The sequence below is a fragment of the Delphinus delphis genome, chromosome 19 (assembly GCF_949987515.2).
Source record: "Delphinus delphis chromosome 19, mDelDel1.2, whole genome shotgun sequence".
In the NCBI taxonomy this organism is placed as follows: Eukaryota; Metazoa; Chordata; class Mammalia; order Artiodactyla; family Delphinidae; genus Delphinus; species Delphinus delphis.
The window spans coordinates 11,400,759-11,419,082 of record NC_082701.1 but is presented as its reverse complement, the minus strand read 5'-3'; the positions used below and the strand labels follow the sequence as shown (position 1 = coordinate 11,419,082).

Genomic DNA, 18,324 nt, shown 5'->3' with positions numbered 1-18,324 from the left:
TGAGATGTCAAAAGACCCCTCACAAAGAAAGCAGAAGGACAAGCTTCAAAGTGGAAAGACACTTACAGTAAATATCCAAAATATATAAAAGCTCCTAAAATCAGTAAGAAAAAGACAACTCAACTAAAACATGGGCAAAAGGCCAGAACAGGCTTTAAAAAAAAAAAAAAAGAATATATAATTATCCTGTACCTGTGCCCTATGCCTGCTATGTGTACCAGAATACAAAAGAATGCTCATTTCAACATCATTCAGGAGTAGGATGTATAAGTAAATTGTGACATATACCTGTAATGAGATACTATACAGAAGTAAAAATGAATTAATTACACACATATTCAACAACCTGGGTGAATCTTACAAATGTAATACTGAGAAAAGCAATGCAAAGAAACATACATGCAGTATATCAACCATATAATCTTCCCAGTGGCAAAATAAGCAGTTTTCTAGATATGCATGCATAGGCAGGAAAACCACTAAAAAAAAGTGAAGAAATAAGTATCATCCAAAAAAGTAAGAAAAATATTTGCCTCTTGGAGGGAGGAAGTAATTGTGATGAGGGTAGGACACATCAAGGGTGCTGAAAGGGTCTATTTCCGGACCTGGGTAGGGGGTACATAGGTGTTCTTTTTTTTTTTTTTTTTTTTTTTTCCAGTACGCGGGCCTCTCACTGTTGTGGCCTCTCCCGTTGCGGAGCACAGGCTCCAGACACGCAGGCCCAGCGGCCATGGCTCACGGGCCCAGCCGCTCCGCGGCATGTGGGATCTTCCCGGACCGGGGCACGAACCCGTGTCCCCTGCATCGGCAGGCGGACTCTCAACCACTGCGCCACCAGGGAAGCCCCATAGGTGTTCTTTTTATTAATATGAGTTAAACTGTAAGTAGATGTTTTATGCATTTTTTTACCTCATAATTTTTTTAAAAAGAAAGTAAATCAAATCAAATAAGACTAGACCCACTTAACCCCACAGTTAAATGAAAAGAGCAATTTGACAATTCCTTCTAGGGCTCTAATGATTATTAACACCAAAGAGGATTTCTGTACAATTAACTAAACCCTTAAGGTAGTAGGTCAAATCCGGTACTCTAAGACTGCATGACAAAGCGCCCAATTTAGATCTGTAACACCAAAACAGGAAAGGATTTTATTCTTAAATCCTCTTCCATGTTTAACAGTTATTTCAGTTTCAAACTCTGACCCACCTGGCTTTATAAAGCCCAAATGAAATGCAAAGGATGTTATCAAAGAAAGGAGGACTCTAAATCCCGACTTGTAAATTACCTGTCTTGGGATCACTGCAAGTGCAACTCTTCCCAACAGTTAATCTGTACTATCAACTTGATACAATGTAATCTTAAATTTTAATGCCACGTTGAAGTTAGAAAGTAAAGTTCCACTGGCAAAAAATAAGGTTCAGTAAAAGAACAACTACAACACATAACTATTAATTGTAAAGAATCAGCTATCAACTACTCTACTGAATAAAAGGTGATCTAGTCATGCATCATTAATCTCTCCAAAACCTCCTGTCCTCCCTGGCTCTTCCAAATCCTACTTAGGGAGACCTCCCCTTCCAGGAAAGATAGAGTAACAGTATCAGAGTAGTCCTCGCACCGTGCACAAATAGAAAGCTAAACAAAACATATAAAACACTTTTGCAGACATTAAACTACATGCAGTATCGGAACATGATTGCTGAAACAAAGAAAGCAAATGAAGTGAGCCCCGTGATCACTGAGCTTTCTGCACAGAGAGACAGGGCCCTGAGCAGAGAAAGCTAGGATCACTGAGCTGAGAAAACAGAGATCAGAGTTCACGGAGGCTACAGCAGCTGGAATTGGTGGGCCCAAGGACCAAAGAGGAAAGCACTATACAGAAAGAGTGTGCCAGAAATCTACATGGGGTCCCTCGTGTCCCTGGCTGAGCATGTAGTTGGCGAGACTCCAGGAGGCCAAGCAAAGAACTACTGAGCGAGGGTGGGAACCATCCAAGTTCCAACAAGTCAGAATGAAGAGACCCCACTGACCACTCAGAATATTCACCCAGAAAGGTGGCCCCACCTTAGACATAGGGCTAGACTAGACTCAGAGCAAAGGCTTCTCTAGAAGGGGTCATCCACTTTTTTCCATAAAGAGCCAGATGGTAAATATCTGGGTTATACAGTCTCTGTCGAACTACTCAACTTTGCCAGTGTAGAACAAAAGCAACACCGACAATACATAAAAGACAATGCTGTGTTCCAAAAGACTTTACTTACAAAACCAAGCAGTGGGTCATAGTTTGCCAACCCCTGATCTAGACCTGCTTTAGCAAAGCTAGAAAACAACCCTTGAAAGAATGAAGCTGATACGAGTACACTAAATTCCTTCCAGAACAAAACTCAACACTGTTTAAACGAAGACAATAACACCAGATTCGCAACAACATAACAGTCAGTGTGTCTGGCATCCAATCAAAAATTACTAGATGTAAGTAAAAGCAGGAAAGTGTGATCCATAAGCAAAAGAAAATCAATCCAGAGAAACAGACCCAGAAATGACAGTGATGATGGAAATAACAGACAAGAGCTTTAAAATGGCATTACAAATTTGTTCAAGGATTTAAAGGGAAACATGAACACAAAGAGAGAAAAATAAACCATAAAGAAGACCCAAGTAGAATTTCTAGAAAATAAAAACATAATATCAAAATGAAAACTACATTGGGCGGTGGGAATTCTCTGGTGGTCCAGTAGTTAGGACTCCATGCTTCCAATGCAAGTTCGATCCCTGGTCAGGGAACTAAGATCCCGCAGGCCATGCGGTGTGGCCAAAAAAAAAAAAAAAGAAAAAGAAAAGAAAAAAGAAAACAAAAACTACACTGGGTGGGCTTAACAACATATTTGACACTGCAAAAGAATAGACTGAGAGAACTTGAAGACACTGCAATAGAAATGAGAGAACTTGAAGATACTGCAATAGAAATGATCCAAATTAAAACACAGAGGGGGGAAAAAGGTAGGAGTTGGGAGAGAGCCTCATGGAACAATATGAAACATCTAAGATTAATGTAATTGGAGCTCTGGAAGACTGAAAGGGAGCAGGGTGAGAAAAATAGAAAAATTAAAAATATATGGCAGCACATTTTCCAAAAATTTGCTGAAAACCATAATCCTACAGATCCAAGAATCTCAGTAGACCACAAGCAGGCTACTCACAAAGAAAAAGGCACCAATGCACATCATAATCAAACTGCTAAATTCCAACGATAAAGAGAAAAATCTTAAAAGTAGCAGGAGGAAAAAAAAGACACATTACATCCTGGGGAACAAAAACAAGACTAGAGCACACTTCTCATCAGGAGCAATGCAGGCCTGACCACAACAGGGCATCTTCAAAGTGCTGAAGAAAAAAAGTCAACCTAGAACTCTACATCCAGTGAAAACATCCTTCAGAAATGATGATGAGGGCTTCCTTGGTGGCACAATAGTTAAGAATCTGGCTGCCAATGCAGGGGACACGGGTTCGAGCCCTGGTCTGGGAAGATCCCACATGCCATGGAGCAACTAAGCCCGTGCGCCACAACTACTGAGCCTGAACTCTAGAGCCTGTGAGCCACAACTACTGAGCCCATGTGCCACAACTACTGAAGCCCACGCACCTAGAGCCCGTGCTCTGCAACGAGAGAAGCCACTGCAATGAGAAGCCCATGCACCGCAACAAAGAACAGCCCCCGCTCGCCGCAACTAGAGAAAGCCCGCATGCAGCAACAAAGACCCAATACAGCAAAAAATAAAATAAATAAAATTTTGGAAAAAAAAAAAATGATGATGAAATAAAGACACTCCCACACAAACGAAAGTTGAGAAAATGTATCGCCAGGGGACCCAAGTAATAACACTCTCCAGACGGGAGAAAAATGATTCCAGATTCAAACTCAGAGCTACACAGAGCAATGAAGGCTGGGAACTGAACTATGTGGTAAATATAAAGGATGTTCTTATTTTTCAAATTTCTTTAAAAGATAATTGACTTTTTAAAAAAACAGTAACAACGTAGTCTGGGGTTTATGGCATGCAGAAGTAAAATGTATGATTCGAACAGCAAAAGGATGGGGGACAGAAGCACCAGGCTGTCAGGTTCTTACCTCACATGTGAAGAGGTGTACTGTTGTTATTTGAGGTACAATGTGATAAGTTAAAGATGTAATACGGCAAACCTTAGAACCACCACCTCAAAAAATAAAACAAAGGTATCGCTAATAGGCCCACAGAGGACATATCATAAGGGTAATCATGTTTTTAACTAACATTAAAATAACCATGCAAAAGGATATAATAATTAAATACAGGAAAATATAAATTTTTATAAATATAATTCTACTGATGCCTACCTCCTATCCCTGTCCTTAAGTGTGTAACTTTCCATATGTTTTTTACATAGATAAGCACTTATTTTTATATGTATATATAGCTTTTTAAAAACACAAATAGGATCATACCAGTCTGCTCTGTGCCTTAGTTGTTTTTTTTTAATGTGTGGTTTGTTTTTTAATTTAATAATATATCTTAGAAACTTTCCCATAACAGCACACACAGAATTACTTCTGTATTTAGTAGCTGCATGGAAGTCTAGTATATGATGCACCAAAAGTTAATTAATCAGTTCTCTATTGATGGATATTAGGTTATTTGCAGGCACTCAATAAATACAGACTAAATGAATGAATGAACGAATGCTGTAATGAATATTCTTGTAGAAAACTGCGATAATCTTAAAATGCCAGTTTTCTACATTTCCTTGGATTTATTATTCCTAAATTTAAAACAGGCTCACAATTCTATAAAGACAATTCCATATAGTTATGCCATTTAAAATGAAGAAAAAAATAATCTATAGAATCAACCATAATCTACTTAGCATGAAATTCTTCTCAGAGAAAAGAATACTGTCAGGGACAATCTGGCAACTATTTCTCAAATATATGCATTTAAGTGAAAATATATTTATTTAAGTGAAAACTATCATTAATTTTAATAAGGCAACAAAACAGATCATAAATTAGGATCCACTGTCTCAAAGTTAAACACAGTAACATAAGACATTGATATGGCACTAGTAAATGATCCATAAACAAGCATGTCCTGGTACAGCTTGCAATAAGCAAGTGCAGAGCGAAGGGCTCGTGGTCAACACCCACCCCCGCAGTAGGACCGGGTGAATGTTAGGGATGGGGGCAGCGGTGGTAGCCAAGGGAATGAGTCAATCTCCAAGTCCACTTCAGGCATACTTCTGGCACCTGCGGTCCTGGAGGGCATCTGAGGGGGAGACAGCACGTGGAGCCCAACACAGCTCAGGGGCACCACTCCATATACTGAGTTGTAGGACCCAGGCAAATCCAGGAAGTTGAGAGCCCACCAGGTGCCCAAAACCAACACTCAGAAGAATATGAAGCAAACCAGAACCCACAGAGGGAACTCAAGCTCTGGAACTCAGTAACAAGCTCTGAGGCTATGTGAGAGCAGGGAGTCACTGAACTTAAGAGTGAATCAGCATCTGGAGACAAAGAACCAAATGTAGGTTACAGGAAATGCGGCCCAGGCACAGTTCCAAAGCCCAGCGGGCAGAGCCAGGCCCCCAACTTCTGGGTCAGCCCCCACACCGCTACTCCCAGAGAGGCCCCGGGAGAGCTGAAGTACCTCCGACTTGGCTCATTTCTCCCGGAACCCAGGAGAGCGCTAGGCCAGTGAGCCCACCCACGGGAAGGCAACAAAGTAGGAGTCAGGGACAGTACCAGCAACAAAGAAGGGCTTTGCAGCAGGCACCTGTTCAGAGAATTTCCCACAGTAGTGCCTGTTAAACCCAGCAGTTTGCCTCACAGACCACATAATACGGAAATAAAGCATTTCATCTTCAGAGCACCTTTACTAGAAAGAAGGGAACAGTAATGACCTCACCTTCCCAGTCTGATTTGGTAGATTCAGAACTGTTTTTACAAGAATACTCATTCTGAATGAAATGAATTTGATGTCAGGAAAAAATGTGTGAGCTATTACTGAAGCCCTAATACTTGCCATGATGGCCTGCAAGAATCAATTCATTTTCTGTAGGGTTCACAAACACTGATTTATGGGAAGTGTGCCATAAAGTCTAGTTTTTGATAAACTATAACATTTACCAGAACCTCACATAAACACACTCAGGCAGAGCATGGATCTTAGGAGAGCTCCCATCTTACTCCGGAGAGGGGCCAGGGTGGGTGCAAAGGGTTTTTAAAAAAGAAAGCTAAGCCTGCCCAGTTTGGAGCTCCTCTTAGGATGGTGGTCACCTGAACTTGTGCCCCTTATCAACTGATGAAAGCTGCAGGCACAGCTCGCTGTCTCGACAGGGGCAAATCTGTTCTTTTTCTTCCAAATAGTCAATCACGTGCAACATCTGCACCACCACACAGGAGGGGACGGGGCTCCTTAGCAGCTGTGCAGTAAGGAGCACATGGGAAGAAAAACACAGCCACACAGGCTGCCCCTCGAAACACTGGGCTCAGCTATGCATCACACAGTCCTCCTGCTTCATAAATATGATCACATTTAATCTTTGCAACACCACCACGAGGTAGGTAGTCTTAGACCCACTTTACAAATCAAAACACTAAGATCTAGACCAAGAACAGACAGAAAAGAAACCAGCTTAGACCAAGGTCATTCTGACACCAAAGTCCATTCTCTTAGATAAAACCTCAGCTGCCTGTTCAATTTTTAGAAAAAGTCCATCATGAGTTTCTGAGTCTTGGGACTTCCCTGGAGGTGCAGTGGTCAAGAATCCGCCTGCCAACACAGGGGACACGGGTTCAAGCCCTGGTCCGGGAAGATCCCACATGCCGCGGAGCAACTAAGCCCGGGCGCCACAACTACTGAGCCTGTGCTCTAGAGCCCGCGAGCCACAACTACTGAGCCCGTGTGCCACAACTACTGAAGCCTGCACACCGCAACGAAGAGTAGCCCCCACTCGCTGCAACTAGAGGAAGCCCAGGCGCAGCAACGAAGACCCAACGCAGCCAATAAATAAACAAATAAATGAATAAAAATTTAAAAAAAAAAAGATTTTCTGAGTCTCCATAAGGAGGGACTTTGAGCCAATGAGAAATCTCGCCCAAAGCTGCTCTGCAAATGGGGTGAGAAACAAGGTGGCAGCCCGGCTCCTCAGTCGTCAGACTGAGGCCTGGACTCCTGGCTCGGCTCCTCAGCAGCCCATGAATTCCATGGGGTTGGATGCCCCCTCTAAGTGGCCTCAGTTCACTCAGGTAACAACAGGTGCCTGCTAGGGGTGTTGTCAGGATTAAGTAGACTAAATCCATGTGAAAAAATGTTCACAAACTGTAAAGCAATAAAGTAGGAACATTATAGCTTCTGCCCACACTGCCTCCCCTCCCTGGGCCTCTTTCCACCACATTCCATCTCTCCCTCTGATGGTTCCTCTGCCTGGCAAACATTTGTTTGCTATTGCCCCCAATGCCAGCCACTTCTCTCCTCCCAAACCCCTGCTCTGTGACCACTGCCTCACTCTCCCCTCAACCCCTTGATGAAATTTCTGTTCCCAGAAATTCAGCTTCCACAGAATTTTCTATTCAACCAAGACATCACTCACAAAAGTCAACAAGGGCCCTGGCTCCGTCATGCAACAAATATTTATGAAGTCTGTGCTATGTCACAGACACTCCCTGGTACACACATACTCATTAGCTTTTCTCCAGAAGCACACCTATGTCTGACTTCACCTTATGTTACTAACCTCTTGGTTCCAGATTTACAACAACAACAAAAGACAGAAAAAACAAAACAGATTAGACCTGAAGACATCACTACAAATGTATGTTTTGCTTAATACAGATAGAGATGATTACATATAGAAATGTTTACAGATGTGTATATATACAAAGGGGTCAGTATATGCACATATATCTCCTTGCTCTGTCACCTGAGAGGACCTAAAAGTAGTGACACCCCAGTAGCAATGAGCGTACCCAGCACCCAGATCTTGGTCTCTAACACCATTCTCCAATAACAGGAACCAGAGGTCCTTGGAGAAACACCTGATTTTAGAACTGAGGCAGGAAATGTACAAGATGATCCCAGAGCATCCTGTGCTCCAGAAAGTAAACAGCCAGAAAGTAAATAGCTGCTTTTAAAAAAAAGTCCACAATAGTGGGGCTTTGTCAAAGTAGCACAGGAGCCAACTGAAAGCGCTCCCACTGGCCAAAGATGGAGCAACAAAGTAAAGTAGTAGTGGATTATAACCCAAAGGACAAAATAAATACCCATGAATCCATAGTGATATAAGTAAATGATTGAACAGATTAATAAATGCAGAAGAATAGATAAATCTCCCATACAGAAAAATTCCAATTAATATATGCAGATACTCTGACCTTAGGGAGATGGAGCACAACCCTCCTCCCCTTAAGTGTGGGCTGGGCACAGTAAATTCCTTCCAAAGAGAACAAGATGGGGCGAGGGGATATCAAGTGGAGACATCTAACAAACAGGACCTCAGCCAGGTAATCAAAGTCACATCAACAGTGATGAGTTGTGTTGAGACCATGGACCTTTGATGTGATGTGATACGAAGGGCACTTTCCCTCTGTGATATTCCTCCCCAAAACCTATAATCCCAGTTTTATCATAAGAAAAACATTAAACAAATTTCAACAGAGGGACAGTCTATAAAATCCCTGACCAGTACTGCTCAAAATTATCAAGGTCATCCAAAACTAAGAAAGTCTGAGAGACTGTCACAAGCCAGTGTGATAGTCTAAATGTAATGTGGCATCCTGGATGGGATCCTGGAGCAGGAAAAAGATAATTGGTAAATACTTAGGAAATCCAAATAAAGTATGGATAGATTTTGGTTGATAATAATGTATCAATATTGATTCATTAGTTATGACAAGTGTACAATCCTAATGCAAGATGTTAACAACAGGGGAAACTGGGTACAAAGTATACAGGAACTCTATCTTCTCAATTTTAATAAAATTCTAAAACTATGGACAAAAAAAGAGAGAGAAAGTCCATTTCCCCTCTGCCACAAAAAACCACCACACAGTTTTTCTTTCTCCCAATTATTCACCAAATCCCATGATTCTCTCCTTATTTCTCTCAGAATGTTACTACTCCACTTTACACCCCCACCCCTACTCAAAAACCTTCAAAGATTTTGTTGCTTTCCAAATAAATGTCATTTCCTCACGCTACCATTCAGGCCTTTAAAAGATGTGGAGCAGACCTCCTCCTGCCTCTGGAACCTGAGGCTTCCTCTCACTCTGGGCAAACCCTTCCCTCCCAACTCCAAGCTATCCTCTCAACTCCACTTGCCAAAATCCTGCTCTGTCCTTCAAATGTTTTCTTGCTTCCAGAGCTTCCCTGACACCCACCTACATTTAACACCAGGTATGTGAGCCCCCCTGAGGCCCATGCTTCTGCAGTATCTCACCTGAGCACTAGTCCTCACCACCAAACCTCCCAGGGATCCGTGCCCTCAGAGCAGAAGCTGGTCCTAACTGGACCAACTCTTGCTCACTGAAAAGCTTCAGACGCTTAGGTGTTCTGCCCACCTGTGTCCACCTAGAGAACGCCCAGTTAACCTTGGTAGGATGCTGCTGTCATCATCTCCCCGCACATCCATACTGAAGGAGAAGGGCCAAGCCTTTCTACTGGGCACCCAAAGGGTCACACTGTGGTTCCACTCCCCGCCCGCCAGCACTGTGTCCCACTGTGTCCTCTCACCTAAACTAGAGGCCGTGTATACCCCACCCTAGAAGGTCTTTTCCTCTCCATTCCAGCCAGTGCAATCCTTCCTGTCTCTGTGCCCAGCTCAGGTCCTCCCTCCCTCCTCCAGAAGCCTTCCTCAGCCAGACCCCTCTCCTGGAATCCCTCACCAGCCATTGGCCACACCACTACTTCTCATTGGTATTAACACAGCCTTGAGCCACTAGTTAGATGTTTCAAGATGCTATCTGATTCACTAAGCTGGTCTGCAGGTGTATTGATTTCACAGTGCTCCCCAGGGTTCTGGACCAGATCCACTCCTTTCTCATTCCCACAGAGGAGCTGGTACAGCAGAGGCTCTGGCTCAGGGGTCAGTAAACAGCGAGTGAGCAGGTGCTCCTGAGAAGCCAGCAGATCATGGTCTCCCAGGTTCGACCATTAACGCTCACGCTCTCAGAGAGGCGGATAACTCGGCACAATGGGGGCACAGGTGCCAGGGCCAGATGGCCAGGGTCCAAGTCCAGGCTCTGCGGCTCACTAGCCACGTGACCTCTGAAAAATCATCTAACCTCTCTTGCCTCAGTTTCCTCAATCACAAAGTGGCTGTAACAGTACCTGCTCCCAGGGCTGTTTGGAAATTAAAGGGATTGTCAACGTGGGCAGCCTGGACAAGCCAGACACACGGTAAGTACGACTTAAAACTAAGCTAGTAGTGCTACTATTTTCCCAGAGGCATAAAGATGTTAAGAGCTAGTGCCTGTGACAGTCTTGATGATGATCTAGTTCCTGAGCGTGGTGGGTGTTTTCCGAGTGCTTATTTTATTGTTATGCTTCAGATCTTACAAGGGTAAGGATGTCAAAAATAGATAATTCAAAATAATCCTTTAACGACACATACAGTATACTCCTGGTTGTGGGGAAGGGGGAAAGGGAAGACAGAGAAGTGGAAAATACACCAAAATATTAACAGTGGCATACAGGATTTTATATAATTTTTATTTTCACTGTTGTGTTTTTCCATATTTTCTAAATATTCTACGATGACGTGTTATTTTTATAATCTGAAGGAAAACAGCAAGTTTTCAAGGAACTCAGTTACTCCAGTAAAAAAATGTTAAAATAGTTTTCAAGTACTAAGACCATTTTCAGCATAAAGTTTTATTTAAAGAACAAAAACTGGGACTTCCTTGGTGGTCCAGTGGTTAAGATTCCACACTCCTGATGCAGGGGGCCCAGGTTCGATCCCTGGTCAAGGAACTAGATCCTGCATGCATGCCGCAACTAAGAGCCCGCATTCCGCAACTAAGAGCCCACATGCCGCAATGAAGATCCCACGTGCCGCAACTAAGACCGGTGCAGCCAAATAAATAAATAAATATTTTTTTTAAAAACTCTTCAGGGAAAATATTCATGCCTGCTGGTCAAGTAAAAACTCACTTTCAGGAGAAGAGCTGTATGTATAAAGGAAAAGACTGAGAAGCAATTCTCTGGAACCAGGCCCTGAAGCCAGACCAGGGTCTGATCTGGGCTCTGCCACCTACCAGGCCAGGCTGGCAACAGATGGGAAGAAACACAGTCTGCCCTTGAGGTCCTGTGGCCAGAGACTCAGGGAGACGACAGTGCCAAGCCAGCACACTCAGGAAGTCCACTACAGCAGACAGGAGGCACCTTGTGTCCCTGCAGTGGTTTCACCTCTGTAGAAACTAGTCCAGACCTAGGCCAGGGCTTAGAGGGAACGCAGAAAGAGGAAAAGCTTGATTTAACATTTTGACTGTGGTTTTATTTTGATGCACCTTTAAACTGCTTGTCAGATCAACCTTTAAGGGTAAAAGAAGTCACGCAAGAAAACACCAAACTGAACGGTATTCACTGTGCACAGCTCATCACCAATACCCTCAGGCTTGGGGACAAGGGGTGCGGCGGGGAGGGATGAAGACCAGATGCCAAGGGGACAGGAGGCTAGGAACCACTGAAGCAACACTTTCAACATTTCCCACCTAAACATTCTTTAAGGAAAACTTTCTCCCATTTCCACAGCCAGATACATGCTCTTTCCCTCCCAAATGCTGGTAGTGGCTCATTCCTCTCCCTTCTACATCCAGCCAGAACCAGCAAGACATTCTGTCGCCTCCTGAAGCCAATCAATGGCCAAGTGCAATCAATCCTTGTTCCAGGGAGCGCTTGGGGCCACCCACGTCTGTCACCTCCCTAGCTGGAGCTATGGCCAGCTCTTCCTCGCTCCCACCTCCCCTTACTCAGGACGCTCCCGCCCCACACCCCCTCTCTAACACACATTCTCTCTCTCTCTCACACACACACACACACACACAAACATATACATATGCACTCACACACCTACGCAACACATACACATAAACACACACACACAAACTAACCCGCCCTCCCCGCCTGACTCTATAGCCCGAAGAAGCTTACTAATCCTGATCATTTCACTACCCTGCTTTAAAACCTTCCTTAATTGTCCTTAAGACAAAACCCAAGTTCCTAGGGCCTTACAAAGCTTGTCAGGACCTGCCCTGCTTGCCTCTCCACCATCATGGGTCTCCCGGCACTTCTCTCCGAACAGTCTCTGCTCCATTTATTTGCTCAACAAATATTCACTGAGCACCTACCACCAGCCAGTCATTATGTGAGAAGCTGGGGATGTGGCACGAACAAGACAAAGTCCCTGTCCTAGTCGGGGAAGCAAAACAAATGCATAAGCCAGTGTCACGGGGTGGACGTGCCAGCAGAAGATAAAGCAGGTGGGGCTGGAGCATGGCCCTGAGGAGGAAAGAGGGAAGCGCTGTTCAAAGACCGGCTCTCTCCCCTCCCCACCTCTGCACACCTGGCTCCTCTGCCCTCCCTCCCACCCTCTTCCTTCCTTGCCCAGATCACTTCTAGTCTCTTTCAGGTACTGGCTCAGTGTGCCTGCCTTCCAGGAGGCCTTCTCACCACTCTGCACATAGCCACCACCACCCCAACCCATCTCCCCCAGAAAACTGGTAAACTCCTTAAAAGCAGGAGTTACGCACCAATGAATTGCCAACACATAGCGTGGTGCCTGGCACATAGAGGCCCTCAATAAATATTAGCTGAATTACTGAATTCTTTAAATCAGTTTTTGTGACTTCACCACTCTTTCCCCTCACTATACCCCCACGTTTGACCTGCACACATTTTCATCTCGCCTGTTAGGGACCCCCTACTGCACACAGCTTAGGCAAACAGATGCCACCAAAATGTCCAGAAAGCAGAATTCCTTAAATCACTACCTTATTACTCAAGTGCAGATACATAATTACTGCGTTGGGCTTTTACTTAACTTTGTATAAGGATGCCATTTTCTCTAATAAGATAAAATTCCTCAAGGGCCACGCCCACATCTATACCTCCTGAGATCCCACACAATCCCAGGCTCAGTGCCATGTAGGTAAATGGTACAAAGTGCTCATAAGAACAATTATTTCCCCACAAAACACTGAGAAGCCCTGCAACTTGCTTTTAGATAGCATACACTAATAGTTAGGATCTGTGCATTTCACTGTATGTAAAGTTTGCCTCAAACAATAATGTAAGTATTAACCTCTTAGTTAATAAGTGTGCTTCCTCAAGTGCTATGGGTTAGCAGTTCAGAAACTCCCCTCTGTGTATTCCAGCCAGCAAATGAATCAGTGAGGACAAAGGAGCCAGGTTCTCACTGCTGGGAAGTAAGTGACAAACCTGAAAAGGGGAACAGAGGAGACGGGCCTTGTGGTAATCACCTCTGTGCATCACCGTACAATGCACAGCAGTAAGTAAGCAATAAATACAAACACGGATGTCTCCACCCTACCTCTCTGCCGAGGGGACCCGCAAACAGTGGCACACCAGCAGCAATGGGCACACCTAGTGCCAGGTCTTGCTTCTAAATTCCATTCTCCACCAAAAGGAACTGGGGATCATTGGAGAAAAGGCTGATTCCAGGGTTGAGGCAGGGAAAATACAAGATAAGCCTGGAACATCTTACAGTGCCAAAAAGCCAAGAAATGTTCAAAGCCTGGTATGTCAAAGGGCACTGACAAAAACATGATGAGGCCTTGCTAAGCTAGAAAATAAATAATGACAGGGACGGGCCAAATGAACAACGGCAACAAAGTTGGAACCAAGCAACATGATGCGATGCTCTGGAAAAAGCAAGCGACTTCAGTAGCATCCTCACCCAAAATGCATAACCTGCATCTGAGTACAAGGAAACATCAGGCAAACCCAACTTGAGGACATTCCAGGAAATAACTGCCTGTATTCTTTTAAAATGTCAAGGTCAGTGAGTTCAGAGACAGAAAGGAGGATGGTGGTTACCAGGGGGTGGGGGAGGGGGAGGGAGAGTTAGTGTTTAATGAAGACAGAGTTTCAGTTTGGGCAGAGACAAAAATGTTCTGGAGATGGACGGTGGTGATGGCTGCAAAACAGTATGAATGTACTTAATAACTGTAGCCTTAAAAATGGTTTAAATGATAAACTTCATATTATGTATATTTTACGACAATAAAAAAATTGTTAAGGTCAAGAAATTCTAAGAAAGCCTGAGAAACTCCTTTAGATTAAAGGAGGCTACAAAGACGAGACTTCTAAGGCAGTTAAGTGAACCTGGATGGGGGGAGGGGCAAAAATGGCACAAAAATGGCTCATAAAGGGGCAAACCACAACATTTTAATGTGAACTGTGGATTAATAATAGTATTATATCAGGAGTTCCATGGCGGTCCAGTGATTAGGACTTGGCACTTTCACTGCTGTAGCCTCAGGTTCAATCCCTGGTAGGGGAACTAAGATCCCGCAAGCTGTGTGGCAAAAAAATATATATATATAGTATTATACCGATGGCAAATGTCCTGACTTTTACAACTGTCCTGTGTTTATGTAAGAGGATGTCCTTGTTCTTAGGAGAGATACACACAGTAAGGCATAAAGGAGCACAGTCTCCAACTTACTCTTCAATAGTTCAGGGGAAAGAATTACATATTCACATTTATAAATAGAGAAAAGTAAATGAGGCAAGAAGTAAAAACGGGTAAATCTGGGTAAGGGTATATGGGAATTCATCACACTATTCTTGCAATTTTTCTGTAAGTCTGAAATTACATCAAAACTAAAAAATACAAAATAGTAGTAGTCAAGAACAGAAGACCCACCTGGAAAGCACACCGATGGTCGGTAAAATTAACACGTGTCACTGGCTGTATCTCCTCAGCTGTCTCCCCTTCCGCTGTAAAGGCACAACCCTCTCTGCAGAGTTGGACGTACAGGGCAAGTTTAAGGTTCAAGAACATGATTAAAGCATTAACATATCATGCCATATATTTACTGGAATGGCCTTTTCTATGTATTTAACTAGACTTACAAAAAGGAAACAGGCGCTTCCCTGGTGGCGCAGTGGTTGAGAGTCTGCCTGCTGATGCAGGGGACACGGGTTCGTGCCCCGGTCTGGGAAGATCCCACATGCCGCGGAGCGGCTAGGCCCGTGAGCCATGGCCGCTGAGCCTGTGCGTCCGGAGCCTGTGCTCCGCAATGGGAGAGGCCACAACAGTGAGAGGCCTGCATACCGCAAAAAAAAAAAAAAAGGAAACAGTATCCACCTTGAGCTCCACGGAGACAAGCATGGTGGATGCCCCAAGCACTTTAATGGCTTCTGAACAAAAAGAGGACAGAGTCAGAAACCTAGAGGACACCCTCTATATGTAAGCCACATGGATATTGTTAGAGCTCTAGCTTTAGAATGCCACAAGAATTCTAATAATTTCTACCTCTAATAATGAGGTAGAAATGTTCTCATCCATTTCAGGACTCTTCCACAGCACGTTGTTCAAAATGGAACATGGCACATTTTTTAAAGCAGGTTAAAAAAAATCTATGTAGATGTCCCTTTGTGGCTCCTGAGCCTCACACGACAAACGCCAAAGGAAAGTTGATATACTTCAAATGCAAAGTGAGAGAGTGTTATAAACCCCACCCGCTCTTATCCCCACATCCAAACCAGACTCCCTTGATTCTACCTTCTCGATTCTACCTTCTGGACATCAGCAGAGGCCCTGTCCTGTCCTCCACCCCTCCCACCACTGTCTCCTCCAGCCCTGGTGGTTCTCACCTGGATTATCACACTCCCCTCCCCAGCTGGTGATACCACCTCCAGTGTCACCCCTCTTCAAACCCTCCACTCCACCCACAGTCAAAAAGACCTTTCAAAACACAAATCTATGTCTGACATTCCCCTGCTTAAATCCTGAAGCAGCTCCCATCACCAACTACATCAACAGTCATTAGTTGCTGTGAGTTTAAAGCTGGGTCGACCTGACTGATTTATGTTTCATAAATGTTGTTCAATGCAAATGATTCACTTATTTATTATAAACTAAAGGCTTTCGCTGATAACCATGGTCTCCTCCCCTATAAACACACATTGTACTATAATTTGATGACACGGCACACTGTCAATAAGCAATAAACCTCCACTGAGCTCAAGTGAAGACGTCTGGCTACCTCCCCTCGCCCCACTGGATCCATTCTCCTCCCCTCACAGAACAAGGCCTTCCTGGGTGAGTGACAGTGTGTCTTCCTACAGGACATGCAACAGGGGCAACAGGAGGCCCTAACGGTGCCTAAAGGGCTACATAAAAGGCAAATGCCTTCACAATCACAAAGGCTCTCCACGAGCACAAGCTCAGACAATGGAAAGAGTGTAACAGATCCCTTTTAGGTCTGTCACTTGATTTCTGGTCAAGCTTGGTATTTTTGGCCAACCATCTGATACCTCAAGCCTTCTTCCTAGTTTAAGTTTGATGCCCACTTTTTTTTTTTTACACTTGTTTCTCTCTCTATTTTTTTAATAGATCTTTACTGGAGTATAATTGCTTCACAATACTGTTTTAGTTTCTGTTGTACATCAAAGTGTACAACAGAATCAGCCACATACATACATATGTCCCCATATCCCCTCCCTCTTGAGCCTCCCTCCCATCCTCCCTATCCCACCCCTCTAGGTCATCACAAAGCACAGAGCTGATCTCCCTGTGCTATGCTGCTGCTTCCCACTAGCTAACTATTTTACATTCGGTAGTGTATACATGTCGATGCTACTCTCACTTCGCCCCAGCTTCCCCCTCCCACCCGTGTTCTCAAGTCCATTCTCTATGTCTACATCTTTATTCATGCCCTGCAACTAGGTTCATCAGTACCATTTTTTTTTTTTAGATTCCATATATATGCATTAGAATACGGTATTTGTTTTTCTCTTTCTGACTTACTTCACTCTGTATGACAGACTCTAGGTCCATCCACCTCACTACAAATAACTCAATTTCGTTTCTTTTTATGGCTGAGGAATATTCCATTGTATATATGTGCCACATCTTCTTTATCCATTCATCTGTCGATGGACATTTAGGTTGGTTCCATGTCCTGGCTGTTGTAAATAGTGCTGTAATGAACATTGTGGTACATGCCTCTTTTTGAATTATGGTTTTCTCAGGGTATATGCCCAGTAGTAGGATTGCTGGGTCATATGGTAGTTCTATTTTTAGTTTTTTAAGGAACCTCCATACTGTTCTCCATAGAGGTTGTATCAATTTACATTCCCACCAACAATGCAGGAGGATTCCCTTTTCACCACACCCTTTCCAGCATTCACTGTTTCTAGATTTTTTTGATAATAGCCATTCTGACCAGCGTGAGGTGGTAACTCATTGTAGTTTTGATTTGCATTTCTCTAATAATTAGTGATGTTGAGCACCTTTTCATGTGCCTCTTGGCCATCCATATGTCTTCCTTGGTGAAATGTCTATTTAGGTCTTCCACCCATTTTTTAATTGGATTGTTTGTTTTTTTGATATTGAGCTCCATGAGCTGTTTGTATACTTTGGAGATTAATCCTTTGTTGTTTCATTTCCAAATATTTTCTCCCATTCTGAGGGTTGTCTTTCTGTCTTGTTTATGGTTTCCTTTGCTGTGCAAAAGCTTTTAAGTTTAATTAAGTCCCATTTGTTTATTTTTGGAGGTGGGTCAAAAAAGATCTTGCTGTGGTTTACATCAAAGAGTGTTTTTCCTATGTTTTCCTCTAAGAGTTTTATAGTGTCTGGTCTTACATTTAGCTCTTTAATCCATTGGGAGTTTATCTTTGTGTATGGTGTTAGGGAGTGTTCTAATTTCATTCTTTTACATGCAGCTGTCCAGTTTTCCCAGCACCACTTATTGAAGAGGCTGTCTTTTCTCCATTGTATGTTCTTGCCTCCTTTGTCGTAAATTAGGTTACCATATGTGTGTGGGTTTATGTCTGGGCATTCTATCCTGTACCACTGATCTGTATTTCTGTTTTTATGCCAGTACCATACTGTCTTGATTACTGTACCTTTGTGGTATAGTTTGAAGTCGAGGAGCCTGATTCCTCCAACTCCATTTTTCTTTCTCAAGATTGCTTTGGCTATTTGGGGTCTTTTGTGTTTCCATACGAATTGTAAAATATTTTGTTCTGAAGAATGCCATTGGTAGTTTGATAGGGATTGCACTGAATCTGTAGATTGCTTTGGGTAGTATAGTCATTTTCA

The 18,324-nt window shown here is 43.5% G+C and overlaps 1 protein-coding gene and 1 non-coding gene across 6 annotated transcripts in view; one reads left to right on the top strand and one right to left on the bottom strand.

The window, feature by feature from the left end:
* Positions 1–18,324, bottom strand: part of RPTOR (regulatory associated protein of MTOR complex 1) — a 344,118-nt gene that overhangs the window by 318,442 nt on the left and 7,352 nt on the right. Inside the window, exon 1 of one of the 5 annotated variants that reach the window (XM_059998025.1) lies at positions 14,920–15,038. The exons of 2 other annotated variants lie outside the window; for them this stretch is intronic. Coding sequence is in view for 2 of the 3 variants with exons in the window: in XM_059998022.1 (XP_059854005.1) it covers positions 12,264–12,305 (42 nt within the window). In the remaining variant the exon portion in view is untranslated. Of the gene's footprint in view, positions 1–12,263; positions 12,392–14,919; positions 15,039–18,324 lie in introns of those variants that run through there. 2 more of the 5 variants (XM_059998022.1, XM_059998024.1) reach the window with 2 other exon arrangements.
* Positions 10,931–11,003, top strand: TRNAR-CCU (transfer RNA arginine (anticodon CCU)). The gene has a single exon. It is a non-coding gene; the product is annotated as a tRNA-Arg (tRNA).